Below are 21236 nucleotides of genomic sequence, written 5' to 3'. Positions count from 1 at the left end.
AAAAACCTAGGTGTGAACGATACCTGAATGTCATTTTGGAAATTTTTCTAGATTAAACTCAGGGGCGGGAAGATAGTTAACCAGTAGTTGAATTTGTTGGGGATGGTGGGGTCAACCTTGAGGGCAGCTTTTGGCATTTTCTAGACTAGCCTGAAGTGACTCCCCTACATCTTGCATATCTACACCCGTGATGCGCCCCCACCACCACCACTATAAAAGCACTAACAGTTCTATGCAAAAGAAATTATTCTGACATGAAGAAGGGACTGGAAGGTTGAAAGAGTGGAAATGAAAATATCTATTAAGGCTATTGCATTCAGACATAAGTGATGTGTGAATTTATTTTCCCTAACTATACTTAATTGTCACAAAGGAGGGCTTCTGGAAAGGGGAAGTTGGAAGAGAAGTTGGGTTAGTAAGTAGTAATAGTGACTCCAAAAAAAGAGCATAGATGAAATTTTTTTAAAATACAGAGAAGAGGGAAATTCAGAAAGGGAAACAGACAGGAAGGACAGCTTTGTTGCTATGTGTCAAATTTCCACTTAAAAACTACATTAGTAGATGTTCACAGTTTGCTTCACATAAAATTCCCCTTTTCTTTGTATATTGAAATGTTTCTGTTTGCTGATGTTTAAGTCCCTAATAAAAAAAAAAAGAAATGTTTTGTTTTAAAGGAAGAAGCTATTTTGGTCTTTCAGGGAGCGGTACTGAGGATACTAGGGCAGTAGCAATGGGGATGAAGAGGAGGGATGGCGACAAGAGATTCCACAAGGATAGAATCAACAGTAGGCAGCCAACTGATGAGACGTGAGGGAGAAGGAAGGCTCAAAGCCCAAGTGCAGTATAACAAATACTAGTCCAGGGGCAGCTAGGTGGCGCAGTGAGTAGAGCACCGGCCCCATAGTCAGGAGGACCTGAGTTCAAATCCAGCCTCAGACACTTGACACACTCTCCAATTGCCTTCCCTTCCTGCCCCTCTCCCCAAAAGAGTGCTAGACCAGAAATCACGAGAGTACTGGGTTTGAATCCCGATCCTAGGCATATCACTTAAATCTCTCTGAACTTCAGTTTCTTCACCTGTAAAATGTCAATAGCAGTGCTTGCAAAAATTAAAGTGCCCTATGCGAGTTACTATATTACTGAGTTTTATAAAATGGGAAAACTGGGTGAGAAGTAGAATGGAAATAAATAGTAAAGCGAGGAAAAGTAGGAACAAGCTTTGGGGAAAATGTAATCTCTTGGTTTTGGTCATGGTGAGTTTACAATTCCAATGACCACCTAGTCAGTCAATAATCATTTTGTTCAACTGTTCCCAACTCTTTGTGATTTGGGGTTTTCTTGGTGAAAAGATGGGAGGGACTGATTTGCCATTTCTTTCTCCAGCTCATTCTACAGATGAGGAACTAGGGCAAATACGTTAAGTGACTCACCCAGGGTCACACAGCTGATAAGTGTCTAAGGCCAGATTTGAACTCAGCAAGATGAGTCTTCTTGACTCCAAGCCTGGCACTCTATCCATTTCACCACCTAGCTGCCCTCAATAAGCATTTGTCAAGTGCCAACTATATGCCAAGTCCTAAGCACTGGGGCAGGAATGGGGAACCTGCGGCCTCAAGGCCACATGTGGTCTTCTAGTTCCTCAAGTTTAGCCTTTTGACTGAATTCAAACTTCAGAGAACAAGTCCCCTTAATAAAAAGATTTGTTCTGTAAAACTTGGACTCAGTCAAAAGGCTGCACCCAAGGACCTGCACTGGGGCCTACTCTGAAAGAGCCCACAATCTAATGGGATAGGCAACAAGCAAGAGCTACCTTCAAACGCTTTCTCTCTGTATGTATGTATGCATGTATGTATATGTATATATAATTTATATGTATATATATGAGAATTGGAGATAATAAAGGGAAAGCACTAACATTAAGGGGGATCAGGAAAGGCTTCTCAGATGATGGAATTTTAGCTGGGACTTGAAGGAAGCCAGGAGGTGAAGAGGAGGGAGACTGTTCCAAGTTTGGGGAACAACCAGTAAAAATGCCTGGAGTCAGGAGATGAAGCATCTTGTATGAGGAATACTCAGCCAGTTGGTCAGTCAATAAATATTTATTAGGCACTGACTTTGTGCCAGGCACTGTGTTAAGCGATAGGGGTTCCAAAAGAGTCAAAAAACTGTCCTTGCCCTGGTGGAACTAATAATCTAATAGAGGGGACAGGCAAACAAACATGTTCAAATACGCCAGGGCTATCCAAAATAGGGCAGGCCACATGTGGCCCGCCTGTGGGTTTTCATTTTCACGAGCGATAAAATAAAATAATTATTTGCATGGAACGTGTATCATTAATAAATAATCGTGATGTTAATTTTCCTTGTGTTTTTAAGCAGTATTACGGACCGAACATATCACACAGAATTTTCCATCAATCTGTGGGATGCGTTCCGTCTGTACAATGCAGACTACTCAGTATGCACCCACCTTTATACTGCTGTGTTGTAGCTTTGTTGTTTTGTGTTTGCTTTCGTGCTTCCCGCCTTTGCCTGTCATATTGATGACCCACATTCCTGCACTTTCTATTAGTGTACTGTATTTTTTATTCTGGGTGCAGTCCTCGAATAATTGTTTTATTTTAATGCGGCCCTAAGATAAGGTTGGACAGCCCTGAAATAAGCTATAAGAAATAATTAAGAAAGGAAAGACACTAGAATTAAGAAGGGTTGAGAAAAGCTTCCTGTAGAAGACGAGATTTTAGTTGGGATTTAATGGAATCTAGGGAAACCAGTAAATGGAGGTGAGGAGGGAAAGCACGGCATAGGGGACAGCTAGAGGAAATGTCTGGAGGCAAGTGATGGAGTGTCTTGCAAGGAGGCCAGTGTCACTGGATTAAGAATCATGTGACAGGGAGTAATGTATAAGAAGATTGGAAATGTGGGAGGGGGCTAGATTATGAAGGGCTTTGAATGCCAGTCTTGAAAATGATAGGGAACCACTGGAGGTTATTGGGTAGGGGAGTGACGTGGTTGGACCCACGTTTTAGGAAAAGCACTTTGGTGGCTGGAGGATGGATTGAAGTAGAGAAGAGACTCCCCTTACCCTAGCTAGAGGTAGCTAGGTGGCATAATGAGTAGAGTCCTGGGCCTCGAGTCAGAAGGACCTCAGTTCAAATTCTGCCTGATACATTAGTCATGTGACTGTGACCAAGTCACTTCACCTCTGCCTTAACTGTAAAATGTGGATTATAACAGCACCTTCAGAGTTGTACTCTTTGCAGTAGAGTCTGAATGCTTGGCAGTTCAGCTCAAGAGAGGTCCTCAGTATCAGAGACCTTCTCTTGCCAGGTAATCTTCCTAAGACAATTCAAATAGAAGTGCTTCAATTTTCTGGTATGGTGCTGGTAGACTGTCCAGATTTTACAGGCATACGACAATAAAGTCAGCACAACAAATTACTGCAATGAGTTCGCCATCTAGTCCAAATGCCAAAGGTACATTTGTCAAAAAGACTATTTTACAGAAAATTCACACAATGCAAGTGGTCACATAGAGGACACTTTCAAGATCTCTTTGAAGAACTTTAGTTATATGACACATAGGAGATGCTAGTACAGGACCACCCAGCATGGTGTGTCCACATCAAAGAAGGTACTGTGCTCTTTGAGCAAAGCAGAATCAAAGTAGCTCAAAAAGAAATGTGACATGTGCAAATCTAGAGACATCTCCACCCCAAATGTTCAAAGGGACTATCTGTCCTTGACCTGCGGTAGAGCCTTCCAAGCTTGTATTGGTCTGATCAGCCACAGTCAAACACATTGTACTTTGACCCCAACATTGTGATATCACTGGTACTCTTTGAGTATGAAGGACGAACAACAAAAACAGCACCTACATCACAGAGTTCTTGTTTTGAGGTTCAAATAAGATCTTTGTAAAGTGCCTGGCACAGGGTAGGAACTTAATAAATGCTGATTTCCTTCCTCTATGAACTCCCGCAAAGTGATGTAAGCAGAAGTAGGGAAAGCCATATACCTATAACAACGTACACGGAAGAACAAAAACAAAAACACTGAGCACTATGCAATCAATAATAAGGACTAAACTTGGTCCCAAAGGAGAAATGAGATTATATGCTTCTCACCCTGTCTTGCAGGGCTGTGAGACTACGGATAGAGAACTGAATTGCTTTTTTTTCTTGCTTCTTTTCTCCTTTCTTTTAAAAATATTTTGCTACAAGGTATGACTTTTCTTTGGGTAGGGAAAAGGAGAGGTATGTATATGAAAATAAAGGTGACGTAAACCCCAAAAGATAATATATTTTTTAAAAATTTAATTAGAATGTTAATACCAGCTGACCTCAATACTATAACATACTTCCCTTATTATAAGAATCTGTATGACTTTATTAGTATGATCATACCTTCCACCTATGCAGATCTCAACTACTCCATGCCTTTGTAGGTCCTTTAATGAATTTCTGCAGTCAAAAATATTAATCACCTGGTTGCCAACCTTCTGATAACCGCCTCTCTACGTTTGGTAAAGGCTACCTTGGTAAGACTTGCTACAACTTATGTTTCCTTGCCACACTTTTCAAGTACCCACTCCACCATGAGGCATCAAAACAGGACTTTAGTGAAGCTCACTAATCGAAGGAGGAGATAAAAATGTGGAGAATCCAAAATCTGATGCTGCAGCAAAAGGTAGATTTTAAGGGTTACTAGAAAATGGGAAGTATTACTGAGGAGAAAACCTGAATTAGAAACTGACTCACTAATGCATATAACCATCTAAAGGGTGTATTTTAAGTTTGAAACAAATCTGCACACTCATTTCTCTTTCTATCTCAATGTTTAGCATGCATAGTAAATGTTCAATATATGTTTACTGAATTGCAATTGAACCAAAACTAGAAAGTCTAAGATCTCTGAATTGCTAAATTTATCACCTTTCCTCCGCCCTCCTTGATCTACACCCTTCCTCCTGAATAGTTTGTTCTCCCTGTTTTATTTTAGTTTTGCTTTTTTTTTTTGTCACATTGCTCCCTACTGTTCTCTTAATACCTGTTTCACAACCCTTCCTCAGTCTTCTTTGCTGATTCATCATACACGTCGGTTAGTCAATAAAAAATTTTAAGCACCTGTTCTATGTCAGGCAGTGGGCTAAGTGCACAGTGAAAAGCAGAAGATTGTAATCTAATAGGGGAGACAACCTACAAACAAGCTACAGGAAAGGCTTGCTATAGAAGGTAGAATTTTAGCTGAGACTTGAAGAAAGCCAGGGAAGCCAGGAGGCAGAGATGAGGAGGGAGAGCTTCCTTTCCAGGCATGGGGGACAGACCATGAAAATACCTAGAGTTGGGAGATGGACTGTCCCTGCTATGTTCTGTCTTGAGTGCTGTATTCTTTCTCTGTTTGCTTTCTCCTAGTATCTCTCCTAATCTCATCAACTCCCATGATGAGTTCAATCATCTCTATATAGACGATTACCAGACCTCAGATATCCAGCCTCTCCTGAGCTCCAGTCCTCCCTAATCAAATGCTTGCTGGACATCACCTGGATGTCCCAATGGCCTCCCAAACTCAGACACATCCAAAGCAGAACTCATCTTTTCTGCCTATATCCAATCCTATTGCTAGCTTCTTTATCACTACCGAGGGCATCACCATCTTCCTAGTCACCCAGGTTTACAGCCTGGGAGTCCTTTACGACTGTCTTCTCTTCCTCACCACACTTTTTCCATCAGCTTCTAAATCTTGTCAGTTTTTAACTCTGTAACATCTCTCACATCTGTCCTCTCTGTTGTTGGTGTTGTACTTACGCAGCTACTCCCTATTTCAGTCTTAGGTAGATTTTAAAAAGAAAGAAAAAAAGTCCTCTGTTCTCCCTGCCACCAGTCTCTCCCTTCTCCAATGCATCTTTGCATTCCAACCATACTGGTCTAAATTGCTGTGCCCTTTATGGGACATTCCATCTCCATTTCCCTTTCTTTGCACAGACATACATACCTAGTATGCTCTGCTTCTTCCCCTCTGCCTTCTGGAATCCTTAGAAGTTCTTTTTGAGATATACTGAAATTTATGGATCCCTTTTTCAGAATAATGTTTTTAAAAGTATAAAAATACATAAGGAAAGCAATTATATTGAAATCCAATTCCAAAAACTTTTAAGAGTTTAAAATCTAGTCTTTTTTTCATTTAGCTATGTACATGTTGTTTCCCCAAATTTGACGTAAGCTGCTTGAGTACAGACTGTTTCATTTCTTTGTATCTCCCAGAGCCTCAAACAGTACTTTGCCTAATAAATACTTAATTGATTGAAGTGAGGGAGCCGGGGACTAGTGACTTATCTCAAAAATGCAGATACTGATGAACATGCAAAAACATTTGCTATCTTAAACAAGATGCTTAATTAGCATTTTCAAATTTTCATTCCTATTGAAATGTTACTGAAATAGATCTTAAACCAGTCTTAGCACCGGTCCCTAATCCCCGACTGTCACATGGGTATGACCCTGGGTTCTTGGGACACACACTGCCTCAGCCAAAGCCAGGGACAGGCCGGCCAAACAACCCGGAGAGGCTTTGAAACGGGTCCCGTGACTCTTGACATTTTTCAGCCACAGCAATTTATGAAGCCCATGACCTGGGGAATGGCGTCTGATTTGCTTTGGCGGGTATTCTCCCCACCCTCCTCATCACACAGACCCTGTAAGGAGAAGCATCGGATGAAGTGGGCACGTGCTTCACTGAAATGCTCGCTCTGCGAACACATAACACAAGGGCCACGGATCCGCCAAGGTCTACGCTGGTGGAAGGATTATGCACTAACGCTTGCCGCCTGCATTTCTATATTTCCCTAATCCAGAAGAGATAAGGTAACCTCCAGCCAACCCAACCCTTCCACATCTAAAAGTTACACTGCCCCGGAGCAAGACCGAGCGCAGAGAGCCAGACCGAGCTCCATCCCGGGCCCAAAGCCACAGAGAAAGAAGGAAGCGTGAGACCTACTCGGCGCAGGCGCAACGCAGACGCCCCGTCTCCCCTTCCTGGTCTCCTTCCCCTCCCCCAGCCCCGCCCAATCTCCGCCTCTCCAGGTGGAATCTAGGAATATGATTGGTCTATTGGGTTGTCCATCTGCCTTCTTTTTTCCCCTCTTAGATCCAATTGGCGGCTAGGGAAGGGACCGACCCACTGCCCTTCGCCAACTCGGCCGAAACGCCGAATGATTGCGGCGGCGGGGATTGGCCAAGCTTTGGGATCGTGACCGGGCACTTCCGGTGGGGCTCCGCGGCTCCTTCCCTACTCTCTCCCCCGCCCGCCTGCCTGTGCCCCTCTCCTCCCCCCTCCCCTTCCACCATGGCCGCCTCTGTGTGCTGTAAGGAGCAGCAGGTCCCCCGTGCCCCCTTATAGCGCTCATAGCCCCTCCCCAGCCCCTTAGGGGCCGGAGCCAGAGGGGTCCCACTCCCCATACCCTAGGGGCAGGAGCCAGAAGGGTTTGCCGCCCCCATCTCGGGCAGGACTTCCCCCCCCCCCACTCCCAGCTTAGGGAGCAGAAACTTAGGGCTTCCTCTGCCCTCCCAGGGGCAGGAGCCAGACGAGTCGCCCCCCCTCCCCTGCTGGGACAGGACCTTTCCCTTGCCCTCTCTCCCTAACCTTAGGGAGAGGAACTAAAGGGGTTTCCCCTCCCCACTGCAGGGGCAGGACCCAGAGGAGTCACCCCTTTCTCCCCCCCACCCCAGGGGCAGCCTCCTTCAGAGGAGGGGGTGGGGGGGGCAGGGACCCTTCCCCTCTCTTCCCCCCCCACCCTCTCTCCTCCCTTCCCCTCTTCCTTGTGGTCCTTTAGCACCCTCCAGTTTCCCATTGCTAGGACTTCTTCCCCACCCCTCCCATATCTCCCCACTTCTCCTGGCTCCAGCCATGGAGATACAGAAGGGAAAGGGGGGAGCAGCCACAGCTGCTTCGGGAACAGCAGCGGGAGGTGGAGGAGCGGGAGCAGGAGCCCCAGGAGGGGGGAGGCTGCTACTTTCCACCAGTTTGGATGCCAAGGATGAGTTAGAGGAGGTAGGTGTGGGGAGCTGAGAGATTGGGGTGAAGAGGGGGATTGGAGCGGATGTGGGGGCAGGGGGCACTTGAAAGAGTGGGGCAAAGGGGCCTTCCTTCCATTTTCTTCTAAGGGAACCCAAACTCTGCTCCAAATTTTCTATCCCAGGAGGAGGAAGTGTGGACCAACTTCCTGGGGCTGGTTACCATAGTGACAGCAGTCAACACTGATATGGGGGTGGAGGTGAGAGACCTATTGAGCATCTCCCAAGTCACCCAAATTTCCTGACATTTCTTCCCACCTTGGCTATTCCCATGGCTAATTCATTTAAGACGTGGGCTTTTCGTATTGATCTAGGAAGTGAACTGGGGGTACATGACCCAAAGCCTGGAGATGGCTGGGGGCTGATGGAATGCCTGAGTCAGCTCTTGGGACCTCCCATTAGGCACACCATTGACTGGACTCTGTGGTGGCCTGGTTGCTAGGTGATGCCAACAAGACCTTTAGAATGGGTTTGGGCACCCAGAGAAAGCTATGGTGTCTGTTTACTTTTGCCCAGCCTCAAACGGAGTGAAGGATTGGGACTTAAGAGTCTCTCCCCAGTGCCCCTGGTATCACACTCAAGCACAAGAATTCATTTTCGTTCACTTAAACAAGTGTTTATTAAGCCCCTATTTTATGCAAGGCACTAAGCTAGGCCCTAGTGAGACAAATAAAAAAGGGGGGGAGCCCTTGCCTCCTTCCCCCAAGAGTTTGCATTCTAGTGGAAGGGACACTTTATGTGGATAAGCATATAAGATAAGATATAGTTTGAAGAGGGAAAGAGTGCACTGAGAAATCTGGAAAGGCTCTTGAGGTAGCCTCTAAAATGAGTTTTGAAGGAAACTAAGGATTAGAAAAGGTATGAGTGAGGAGGGAGTGCATTCCAGCCTTGCAGGAAGACCAGTGCAAAAGCACAGACAGGAAATAAAACACCCATAAATAAGCCAGAAGGCTATTTTGGCTGGAATGGCTTCAAGGAATAGAAAGTAGGCCAGTTTAGCTAGAACACAGTGTGTGAAAGGGTGTAATAAGCCCAAAAAAGGTGGCCTTGAGCCTAGTCATAAAGGGGCTTAAATGGCAGGCTGAAGATTTTATATTTTATCCTAGAGACAATAGGGAGCCATTGAATGACTTGGCCAGGACTGTACTATAGGAAGATTATCTGAGACTGGAAGAAGGGAGATGAAATAGCAGGCTATTCCAGTAGTCCAGGTGAGAGATGATGAAAGCCTGAATCTAGGGTGGTAGCTGTATGAGAAAAGATAAGGGCATGGATGTGAGAGATGAGTTAGAACAGACAAAACTTGGATATAAATGTGAAGGAGAATATAGAGTCTGGGATAATTCCCAGTTTGCAACCTTGGGTGATTGGAAGCATGGTTTCTTCAACAAAAATAGGAATTTGGAGGAGGAATGGGCTTGGGGGAAACATCAGAGTTCCATTTTGGATGTATTGACTTTGAATTCCCTATGGGATAGCCAGGTTGAGTTATTTATCAAGCAAGCTGTAGGTAATGGGAAACTGAATTGTAGGATAGGGATTACAGTCATCTGCATAAAGATGATAATTGATCCCTTGGGAACTGGTAAGATCACCCAATGGATGTAGAGAGAAGAGGGCCTAGAAGGACTTTGGGAGGTCACCTATGCTTAATGGATGGGACAAAGGTGATGTCACAACAAAAGTGCTGGGAGGAAGGAGAGCCAGAAGAGTGTGTGGAGAGCCCAGGGGGAACACAGGATATAGGAAGAGGGAATGGTCCAGGTGTGAAAAGCTTCAGACCCGTCCAGAAGATGAGGACAGAAAAGGCCATCAGATTTAACAATTGAGAGATCATTAGTAACCTTGGAGAGAGTGGATTCTTCAAGTGATAAGGCAGAAAGCCAGCTTGAGTTTAGAAGTGTTTGAGAGGCAATGAGTATAGATGACTTTTCCTAAGTTTGTCTATGAAAGGAAAAAGAGAGGCAGATACCTTGAGGGTGTGGAAGGATAAAGTGAAAGGGTTGTTTTTTTTTTTTTTTATTTTTTTAAAGGATGGGGGTGAGCAGGCAAGGAGGCAGTAGACAGATTGATTGACAGTAGGGGAAAGAGAGAATAGAACTATGGAAAGGGCAGGCTCCCAGAGAATACAGCAGGGGCTAGTAGGGTCAAGGACATGAATAAAGGGGTTAGGCCTTTGGAGCAAAGGAGAAGGAAGTGGGTGAGTGATGTATAAGGGTTTTGAGGTGCAAAGTAAGAGAGGAGGGAGCTCATGACCAATGGCCTGGTTTCTCAATAGAACAGAGATGAGGACCTCTGCTGAGAAGAAGGGTGAGGTTTGAGGGGGCAAAAGGTATATGGTAGATACATAATTGGGATTTGACCAAGCATGCATGGCAGTGGGACAAGAAGTCAAAGTATACGACGGAGGGTCAGGTTTACTAAGGGACAGAAAGGAGACCAGAACAGGGGTGTACTGGCAGAACTGGAAGAGGTACAGTGTTGATGGTCATGGGAAGGATGAAGCATAGGTCTAGGATGAGGGAGAGATGGAAGGATAGGAGATTTGGGGCAGAATTTCAGAGTTATAAAAAGGGAAGTGGGTAGCTACCATGAAAGTGTCTGGGTTGAGTAATGAGGGTGAGTAGGGAGGCTTTGGGCATCAGGTTGATGATAACCCGGTGCCTATGAAGAATAGGTGATCTTTCCCACTCAGCACCACCTAAGGACTCCATAAGACTCAGGCCTAGATTTTGGCAGTTGAGCTTTTTAGCCCTCAGACTCTCCTGATATAGTCATCCGAGGACAGAATGGGTAAGTCTTTAGGGCCTGTTTTCTAGTGCAGCCATTCGTTTGCAGCTCCGAGAAAGAAGGTAGAGCAATGGGTGAGATTCCAGGAGTTGGAATTTGGAAGAAACCCCTCATTTGTTAGATGATGAAATAGAGGCCAAGAGAGATTTTGACCCAGGGGGCCAAAGACAGATCTTCCATCTCCAAACCTAGCAGTGATGGTCCCTGCTGAGAAAACGTTGAATTGGGGTAAAAAAGAGGTGGAAATGGCAGGTTAAAATGAGATATACAGATGACTGAAGAGGTGGTGACTCTTAGTAATCCACAGCAAAGTTTTTCATTTTAACTGGCCTTCCCCAGCCATTTACCATGCTTCTAAACTAATCCTCCCCTTCCCCACCTCCCATCACCAGTCTAGGTAGTAGATTTAGCAGACAGAATTTGGAAAGTAAATATGCTGTTAAAAATAGTTTAATACATTCCCAAACTAAATAAAAATGACGTTAGCATTGCCCCACGTTTGGAATTATCTTTGGTTTAAAAATGGCCACTGCTTCATCAGACAGCTGTCATCTACAATGATAGAGCATTTTGAAGTTTACAAAGTGCTCTTCTTAACAACAAACTATTGATACAGAAAGTTCAAGTATTGCTCTCCCCATTTTGTAGGTGGGGTTCAGAGAGGTTAAAACAACATCCAGATTTGCACAGTTAGAAAGGATTAAAGCTGGGCCTCAGACCTGAGCCCTTCTGGCTGACTAACGATCTTGCACATCATGTCATGTCATCTCGCAGTGTTATGCACCTGTCATGAACCTAGGACTGCGCTTTTCTTTTTCTGTGGACAATTAAGTATTGTCTAGTTTTGTCCACCTGGGATAGAAGGGGAACGGTTTCTGGTGGGAATCTGTGGCTTTTCCACATACCCAGACTGTGATGAAATTATCCTTTAGCCTAGGGGACCTTAACCTTTTCTTTTTCGTGGACCCCTTTAGCAGTCTGGTTAAGAAGCCCTTGGACCCCTTCCCTTCCACAGAATCATGTTCTTAAATGCATAAAACTAAGTAAATAGGATTACCAAGGAAATCAATTACATTGAAATACAGTTTTCCAAATATGAGAAAAAAAAAACAACAGATGAAGAGCCACCAGCTCTAGTCTTTGGTAGAACCAGTATCCATCCATCCTGGCCCACACCTAGGGCAGCCTCCCATCCTGCTCAGCTGAACCTCACTGGAGGGAATCAAATGATACATTTGCTAGTAAATGCAATGAAGACGGCATCAAGGAAGAAGCATTTTTTTTCCCCTTTTGAACTGTCTAAAAGTGAATTTTAAACATTCCTATACGGGGGGAGGGGGGGGGGGTCTCTGTTTTCTTCTAATTTACAGATTTTTTTTCCCACCATGTCTCAAACATCCTTACTCCCTCCTTGCCCTCTGCCTTTACATTCCACCAAAGCCAAGTTCCATTGTTTGTTTCCTCTCCAAGTGCTGGGATTATGGCTTCTCCTCCCTCTTTATCTCCCTACAGTGCCCCAGCACAGGGCTCTGCGCTTAGTGGGTACTCAGTGCATGGTGATGACTGGCTTCTGCTCTTTGTGGCTGTGGCTGTTTCTCCTGCATGATCTCATCTGCTGCCCAGGAATGCAGGGATAGCTTTCTATAAGGTCAGTCAGTGATTTGAGCCCTCATACTAGGCCCTGGAGGAGGATAGCGAGGAAGGAGGCCCGATGTTTGCCTCAGAGGATCTGAGTTGATGGCAGAGATGACATTCACCCAAGAAAAGTTAAGAACCAAATGCATTAATACAGCCAGAATGAGCTATACGTATAAGGGTTGCTAAATTGGATGGAGGATTCAGAGTCTGATTTGATTAGAGGGAAGGGTCTTTTAGAGTTCTCAGGTTTGGAACAGTAGGGAAGAATAGCCCAGGCTCAGAGAATGTGAATTTCCCTCCATCTCTAGGAAGTTTGACACTCTGGCTCCAATTCTTAGGAGCCATCTCTATTCCTGATCAGCTTTCCTCACTCCTAGCTGAGGGAAGAGTCAGCCCAGTTGGGGACTGGGGTAAGTAGTGCAAAAGTTGGGGACTTGTAGTTCCAAAGAAGCCAAATCTTTAGGCCAGGAGCAAGATTCTCGGCAGAATTGGGAGATTGGGGGGGGGGGCAGAGAACAAGAAGAGGAGGACCCTCAGTGAGAACTCATCTTAGAGTTATGGGGAGCCCCTGGGAGACAAGAGTTTTGATATTTTTCAGTTTTCTTTTTCTTTTTTTTTAATTATACTTTCTTTGGCAAATGGTTTGTAAATATGGTGCATTTGAGCTCTGCTGTCACTGAGGGGCCCCATATGCCTTTCTCTGATCTCTCCATGGCAGTGGAATTTGGTTCTTCAGGGCCACTGGTTTCCCCTGAGACTTTTATTGCTGTCTCCCTCAAGGAAGCAATATACACAGTTGCACCAGGATATCCCCTCTGGCCCTAGTCTCAGAACTCAATTGAGCAAGGGACCAGAAAGGATGAAAGTAGAGAGGAGTCTTCCAAAGGAATGAGCTGAGTATCAGTTCCATAGAGGAGACATATACCCAGATCCTATCCATTATGGCTGTTATGGAAACAACAGTCAGGTAGCGCTTAGCTAGAAAAATCAGACTAGAAGCTCCAGGAGACAGTAAATATTTACCCTTTGAGGGACTGGCATGAAAGACTAGCTGAGTTTACTGCAGCCAACACAGATTGGAGGTTGATTGGATGCTTGAGATTGGGGTGGGGGGAGAGCTCAGGGAGGGAATGCTTTGGTGTGGCCGTCCACTGCTCTCTTCATCTAAGGGGACCTAGCCTTCCTGTCTCCCTGAAACATTGTAAATGAACATTTCTGATTTAAAAGGAATGTCCTCAATATGGGGAGACAATAGTGGTCATATTTTGATTGACTGCTTTGAGGGAACCTGTTGCCTGGTGTCCTTGTCCTTCCCATGTGATTTCTGATCCTTCCCATGCCTCTGCTGCAAGAAGCTATTCCATCCGTTCCCCAGGCATTAACTTGTACAGTTGGTTCTGCCTTCAGGGTGTGGGCAAGAGTTAGAGAGACCCTGCTCAAGGTCTCTATAATTCCAATAATATTTACAAACCAAATTATCTAGGATTTAGGCCCCTTGCTTAGCTTAAACTTTATCATTAGAACCTTATCTTCCTCTCCACCTCCCCTGCACCTTGTTGTATTTGCAGTGGGAAAGCAGATTGGAGACCCTGGACCAGGAGTGGCTGCTCTGTGAGGTCAGGGGGCTTAGCTTCCCTGTGCCGTGCCATTTGGGGCTTCATTTGGGAGTTGGCTGTTATCAGAAGCACCATTGTGTGAGGTTCTCTCTTGGGTTCCCTTCGGATAGCTTTCAAGTCTCCCCAGAACAACTTGTGAATGTATTCATTGTCCAGCTGTTATTTACCTCTCTTCTCCTTTGCTCCTTTGGGATTATCTCTTGGGAATTGGGATACTTCCTTGGTTCCTAAGAGGCCCAGGGGCTGCTGCCTATTCTCAATCCCAGCCCACTTTCACTTTGCTTGAAGCTTTTCCTTGTTGGTAGAGAAAACCTGGTGGTTTTCAGCTTTGAACAACTTCACTTCCTTTGGGGTCCTGAACAGCAGAAAGTGAGGATGTTCTTGAGTGGAGAGGGAAGAAATGTAAAGAGGGAGGCGCAAAGAGAGTGAACATTCAGCTGGGTGTTGTTCATCAGTGAGAGCTTTTTTTCTCTCCCCTTCCCCCTTCTCCACAAAGTGCTGGAGCTGGCTTGTGGTAGCCCAGGGGAATGGGGGATGGGGGTGGGAATCACAGCTTGACTTGCATATGATTTCACACCTCCCCCTTCTTACACCTATGCAAGTGCAATCTTTTCCTATTTGGCACACACTGGTCTGACCTACTTTGGGGTGTAGTTAGGCCTCAGGGTTGGAGGTAGGGGACTCTTAGAGCCTCAAATCCGGATGGGTCTAGGATCATGTTAGGTTTGATTGGCCCTCTCTCTCCTTGGAGTTTTGAAGCTGTGGAGCTCTTTATTCCTAACTTCATCTTGAACAGGGATAGACCTTGGAGTGAAGGGCAGTGGTTAAGATGAGGTGTTGACCTTTAATTCTTACCCGTTCGTCCCTGTCACCTAGTTGTTTATACTCTTGTGGGGCCTACAGAGCCATCCCTGAACAAAAAATGCTTTGTGGCAAACCGTAAGATCAAACTGAAGATGGGGGTAAATCTAGTCACTTCCTCCTGCCCTGTCCTGACTTGGGTTTCAGCCCCTTCTAGCAGTGATAGCATAAGCAATGGAAAACTGTCCTCAAACAGATTTGGGGTTAACTTCCAAGGCAGAGACAAAAGGATCAAAATAATTAGGGTGGTAGGAGAGGCAAAGCTCCTGGACTTCACTTTTAATCTATGCTACATTTATTGAAGTTTGTTGTTATTAGCCATGGTAGAAAAATCAAAACTTCTCGAGATCAGGGAACAGGGGCTAAGTCATTAACAATGCCAGCTGCATGCCAGTTTTGCTACAGAGTAGATTCTCTACATATAGTTCTAGGCAGAACCCCTTGTGGTTTTTGGTTTGGTATATTGTGTTCCCTCAATCCATTTTTTCATATCCCCTCACACTCTCTTTTTCCTTCACCTCTCTGCAGCGTTTGGAAAGGTGCATGAGCATTGTGACATCGATGACCAGTGGTGTCTCTGAGAGAGAGGCCAATGATGCCCTCAACGCCCATGTGAGTCTATTAGCTACTTTCTCCCTTGGACCTGTGCTTATTGGGAAGTAGGTCCAAGAACATGGAATAGCTGACAGGGAATTGGGTAACAAGTTCAAACCCTCTTTCCGTCACACGGAAGGTCAAACAAAGGCTGGATTCAGTCCCTGGAGAGGCCCCTATATTTCTTTGACTAATATAATGTTACTTCACATTTGTATAGGGCTTATCCTGTTTATCAAAACATATACTATCTCATTTGAGCCTCGAAGCAGCTCTGGGGTGGAGCAGATATTATCCTCATTTTATGGGATAAAGAAACAGCTCCAGAAGGCTAAATGATTTGCTCAGATTCAGTTTGTTGTGACAGAGGACCCAAATCTTATCTCCTTCAGTCCTCTTTGCACTGTTCTACCTATCTTTCCCTTTCTCCATCTTGCACTGAAAGGTATTAGTGTGTGACATCATTTTTCATTCTAAACACCTCTTCCAGCCCCCAGTAATATCTAGCTGGCCTACAGCAGCTCTTGGGGAAAGTAGTAGGACCTTCCCTACTTTGCCCTAAGAAAACAAGACAAGATTCACACCCTCGCTCAGAAGGAGTGCTCCATTCCTCCTGGTACCATCTATGATTCACATCCACACAGACTGGAGGGAAGGGGTCTACATCCAACTTAGGGAGATAGATTTTTCCTCCTGAGTTCTCCAGGAGTCACATGGTTTCTGGGAGAATTTGTTTCTGAAATTCACTGGCTGTGACTGACGGCTCTTCCTTCTTTCCTCTCTTCCAGGTGTGCAAAGGTCCTCCCCAGCATGAAGAGATCTGCCTGGGACTCTTTACCCTTGTCCTTACAGAACCCAGCCAAGCCCAGAAGGTAATATTCCCACCTACAAGTCTGGTCTTTCCAGATGTGATCTTGACCTATGGAGCTTGCCTGATAGAGATAGGCTGGGCAGTCTCCTGCTTTGTGGATAGCTTTGTGGCAGGCAGGCAGGCAAGGAAGAAAGTAGGTAAAGTTTTTTTTTTTTCTCTCTCAGCCTCTTATCTTAATACCACTTTTGGTTGTTCGTTACCTTCTCCCTACCATCGACTCATTTTCTGAGTTCAGTCATTCTGTTATTCTTATTATTGGTCAGCCTCTGCCTAGGGTCCCACACCTAGCTCTAGACTCTAGTGCTCCAAAGGGTCAAGAAGGTTGCATAGAAACCAAAAGGTAGTAAGAGGGCTGGAAAATCAGGAACTGTGAGGAAAGATAGACTGGAATTGTTCTGGGAGAGAGAGCCAGGCAGAAACCCAGTAAGAGTTGCTAAGTCAGGTAAGGAGAGTGACCAGGAGATTCAGTCTCTCTCCAAGGCAGTTTAAGATAAACTGTGCTTCAGTTGCAGTATGGCAGGGTTTAGATGAGCCATCAGAAGAATGTAGGTTGATTGAGGAGTTACATTGAACTATATCTGGGGCTTTTTATAAACTGAGATTTTTATGTCTTTGGGATGGTTTAAGTGGAGTCCTTGGGAGGCATGGAAATAGACAAAACTGACCCTTCAGAGTGCCTCAGACCTGTAATTTTCCAGTGAAGTGTTATCTTCTCCTTCCTCATATCTTCCTTTCTAACTGTGTTCTCTGGAGTTTTACATACCAAAAAAAAAAATACATATGCCCCCTTCCCCCCACCAAAATGGGTGAGGGGCAGCTACATGGTGCAGTAGATAGAGCCCCTGGCTTGAAGTCAGGAAGACCTGAATTCAAATCCACCCTCAGGCACTTACTAGCTGTGTGACCCTGGGCAAGTCACTTCACTCTATTCACCTCAATTTCCTTATCTGTAAAATGAGCTGGAGAAGGACAAGGCAAGGCTCTCTGGTATCTTTGCCAAGAAAAAAGAGTTTGAAATGGGAGAGTTCAGTGGTTTCCTCTCCTCAGCATCCTGGGCTCCTCCCAGGGCAAGAACCAAAGGACAGTAATAATAGATAGCACAGCTTTACACGGTCTCTCATTTGAGCCTCACAGCTACTCTAAGGTGGGTACTGGTATTAAAGCCATTTTACAGATGAGGAAACTGAGGCTGAGAAAAGTTAAGTGCCTTGCTCAGGGTCACACAGTTGGCAAGAGTCTGAGGCAGAATTTGAATTCACATCTTCCTGACTCCGAGTCTAGCACTGTACCCAGTATGCCATCTAGCTGTTAGGCTCAAGGGCAAGGTGCCTGTGGACCCTACAGTTGAAAGCCAGAAGTAGGGAAAAGAAACAGATGTGTTTGCATTATATTCAGCAGAGATGTCAGCCACAGTAAGGTCTTGGGAGATTATTGTTCAGTGCCAGACTTTGAGTTCCCAAACCCAGCCAGGCTGTCCTGTGGCTTGGACCTTTTTGAGGCAAATTACCATTTCATTTCAGTCCTAAATATGTCATCTGGTGTGCTACAGATGAACCTTTGACCCCAGTTTGGTGTTCCTAAGCCACTCCATGATCTAGTCTAGTCCTTCTCATTTTAATCAGATTGTTAGCAAGCTGGAGCATGGGGGCGAGCACAGTCATGATGTGGTAGAGACGGGATTAAGGTCTGGTTTTCTGTTGTGTCTTTTTAAAATTGCAATCGACATCTAATTTAGTTACCTATGCAATTAGTTTTTGCCTATTGGAAAGTGAATAATTTTTTCAAAGCTGAGATGTGAATCATACCAGGTAATTGCAAATAAATAAGGCTTACTGATGGGAGTGCTCTCAGCTTTTCTGGCTGGTCCTGGCACATTGGAGCATGCAGAGCTGGCACTGCACATACTTATCTGGTGCTCCAGCTTTCCCAGGAGACCAGCATGTCTTCTATCCTTTCAAAAGGAGCCTTGTTTCCATGGCACACATAAAGAAACAAAGCCTCAGAGTGATGAGGCATATGGAACTCCAGGTTGGACAGTAGGTTGGCAACAAGACCAGGATTCAAACTCAGAGACCAGGGCTTTTTAGCTGAGAGCCCTCTGTCCTAATTCAGTCTCATTAATCTTCTCCATATCATTCCAGTTTTAGTATACGTGCTGCTGAAGCAAACACCGTGATCCATTCACTAAGCACAGCCTCAGATCTGACCTCTTAGACACAGGGAGGTGGAGACTGACGGCCAGTTGGGGAGGAATTTTTAGGGGAGTGAAGAAAACATAGGCAGGGCTGAGGGAGGGGTGCCGGAAGGCTGGGTGACTCATTAGGGACCTCGAGCCACATCAGGCTTTGGTTGAAAAGTCAAGCATCTCATCTCCCCAGGGCTCTCGTCTTTCCCCAGAAAGGGCGACCATTTTTTGAAACATCCCATCCTCCTACCACGGGTTGTTTGTGGTGGTGTTGTTTTCTTCTGCAGGGGTGTGGAGTGGGGAATGTTGCTTAAACTAAAATGATGGTGTTGGGCTGCAAATTAGAGCTGAAGGGCTGTTTTCCAAGGGCTCATTTGGACTTAACTCTGTCTTTGGAATGTCAGTGAAACCTCAGGACTGACTTAAGAATCTGTTCCGTGAGTCTTCATTGGCTAGAGACTTTGTGGGATGGTGTCAGAGGAGAGTGAATCTTGAATCCATTAGAAACCTGCTCCAAGAAAGCAAGGGATCGAATGGGCCCTGGTCATTGCTGGCAGGCAGAAGTCATGAGGCCCTGAGGCTGACCCTCCTCTATATGCAAGCCAGCTAGGGTGGAACTGAGGCAGCAGAGTATTTGCCTTCAGTGGTGGCATTCATCAGAAGGAAAAGAGACAGCAGTGATTTTAAAAAAAAGGGAATGAGGTAAGGTGTAGACATTTAGCACTCTGAATTTGAAGTTGCCCCCTTAGCATTCAGTAAAAATAATATTGTAGAACTCGAAGGTTTGCAGAGTGCTTTACAGACATCTCCTTAAGACAGATGCTGCTATTATCCCGATCTTGCAGATGAGGAAACTGAGGCAGACAATGATTAAGTGACACCTGGCCAGGAGTATACAGTCAGTCAGTGCATGAGGCTGGGTTTGAACTCAGGACTTCCCAGGTCCCCAAAGGCAGCTAACTGGTGAAGTGGATAGAGCACTGGGGGTCTCAGATACCGGCTGTTTGGTCCTTGGGTAGGTCACTTAATCACCGGCTGCTGAAGTTTCTTCATCTGCAAAATGAGGATAAAAATAGCACGTACTTCTCAAGGTTGTTGTGACATTGATAAAGCGCCTAGCACGGATCCTGGCTTCACAAATACATGCTGGTTCCCTCCCTCCAGGTCCCGCACTCTCTCCCTGTGCCACCTAGTTGCCTCTTGGCGTTTTATAGTCCAGGTGCATGGAACCTGCAGCCTCAAGCCCACATGCAGCCTTCTAGGTCCTTGGCTGCAGCCTTTGACTGAATCCAGACTTCACAGAACAGATCATTTTTATTAAGGGGATTTGTTCTGTGAAGTTTGGATTCAGTCAGAGGCCCCTGCCTTGAGGCTGCAGGTTCCCCACCCCTGTTTTATACCCTCTGGGTCTGTTTCTTGCCCTGTGTCCTCCTTTAATCAAATATAGTGGTAAATGTTGCTAGGATTCAGGAGCTCTTGATGTTGATAGAGGAGGTGGTATCCAGCTATCTCCTGAGATTCTCTGCTGGTGCTAGAGTTTGATGAAGGCATCGCTAAGGTAGCAGGGCTTCTCTTCATCGGAGGACTCTTGGGCATCGAGTGGGACAGCTTCTTGTCTCTTTGTCTGGAGCATCCCCTGTGTCAATCACACCTGTACTCTTCCTGCCCCCTGGTACCTTTCTCTGCAAGCTCCCTGTTCTTCCTCCTTTTTGCCTGCCTACTCCTCGCCCTACCTAGAGTTTTCCTTCATCTGTTTCTCTCCCAGGCCGGGTCTGGTGCACAGATTGTCAGGATGACTGGCAGCGTGAAGAGTAGGGCAGTCATCCTAGCCAGTTGCCATTTGGTACCAGTGGTTATAGTTGAAAGTATGGAAGCTTATACTTCTACTGAGGCAGAATTCTCAGAGCAGTACAAATCTGTCCTCTGAAACCCCTGAGACGACCCTATCTCCTACCCTTGACATCAGCCTCCCTGGCTTGAGGGTACTTTGTATTCATTATCAACTGAAAGTCAATTTTTACTTTTGCTTGGTCAGAACAGGGCTCTGTCCCCAGCCTGACTCCTGCCTGCCCTCTTTCAGCTTCCTCACATGTTCTCTGTCTTGCTTGTGGCACATAGTGCTGAGATGGTCCCTCAGCTGCCTTGTGGTACCCTTTAGCACATCTTTGTTGCCTGCCATAAACTCCCTGTTCCCCTGTTCTATGCAGGGGCAAGGAAAAATTAGACTTTCAGTACAGGGAGGGGTCATGGTACAGAAGAAATTTAAGGGTCTCTGAGCATCTAGTATTTGCTCGGATCATTTGCCATTTACTCTGAGTAGCTGAGGCGAAGGTCAGGGACAGAAACAAATTTGGGGATCCCTGTGTATTTGATATTTGCTCAGATCAGCTCTGGCAGGGATGGGGAACAAAGGACCAGAACAATAGGAGTTAATTGCTGAGCTTCCAGTTTCCTCTGAGAAAGCGGAATGGAGCAGCCAGACTCTGAGATGGTGGGGAGGGCATATAGCAGAGAAAGGGTTTGGAAACCATGGTGGCTAAAAATTGATTCACATACTCATCCCTTTTCCATGTACCCTGTCCCTGCCCCTCACCCCCACTCCCACCGACA

At 45.5% G+C, this 21236-nt stretch overlaps 1 protein-coding gene across 3 annotated transcripts in view; it reads left to right on the top strand.

The window, feature by feature from the left end:
- Positions 1–6788: 6788 nt before the first annotated feature.
- The window catches only part of INTS3 (integrator complex subunit 3), a 37798-nt gene continuing 23350 nt past the window's right edge, over positions 6789–21236 (top strand). Inside the window, exons 1-3 of one of the 3 annotated variants that reach the window (XM_036755391.1) lie at positions 6789–6862; positions 15505–15588; positions 16359–16442. In XM_036755391.1, coding sequence (XP_036611286.1) covers positions 15520–15588; positions 16359–16442 — 153 coding nt within the window. In that variant the 5' untranslated portion in view covers positions 6789–6862; positions 15505–15519. Of the gene's footprint in view, positions 6863–7187; positions 8049–12438; positions 12510–15504; positions 15589–16358; positions 16443–21236 lie in introns of those variants that run through there. The other 2 variants (XM_036755390.1, XM_036755394.1) reach the window with 2 other exon arrangements.

Source organism: Trichosurus vulpecula, chromosome 4 (assembly GCF_011100635.1).
Source record: "Trichosurus vulpecula isolate mTriVul1 chromosome 4, mTriVul1.pri, whole genome shotgun sequence".
Lineage (NCBI taxonomy): Eukaryota > Metazoa > Chordata > Mammalia > Diprotodontia > Phalangeridae > Trichosurus > Trichosurus vulpecula.
Note: the sequence above shows the minus strand (reverse complement) of the source record. Positions and strands in the feature narration are given on the sequence as shown.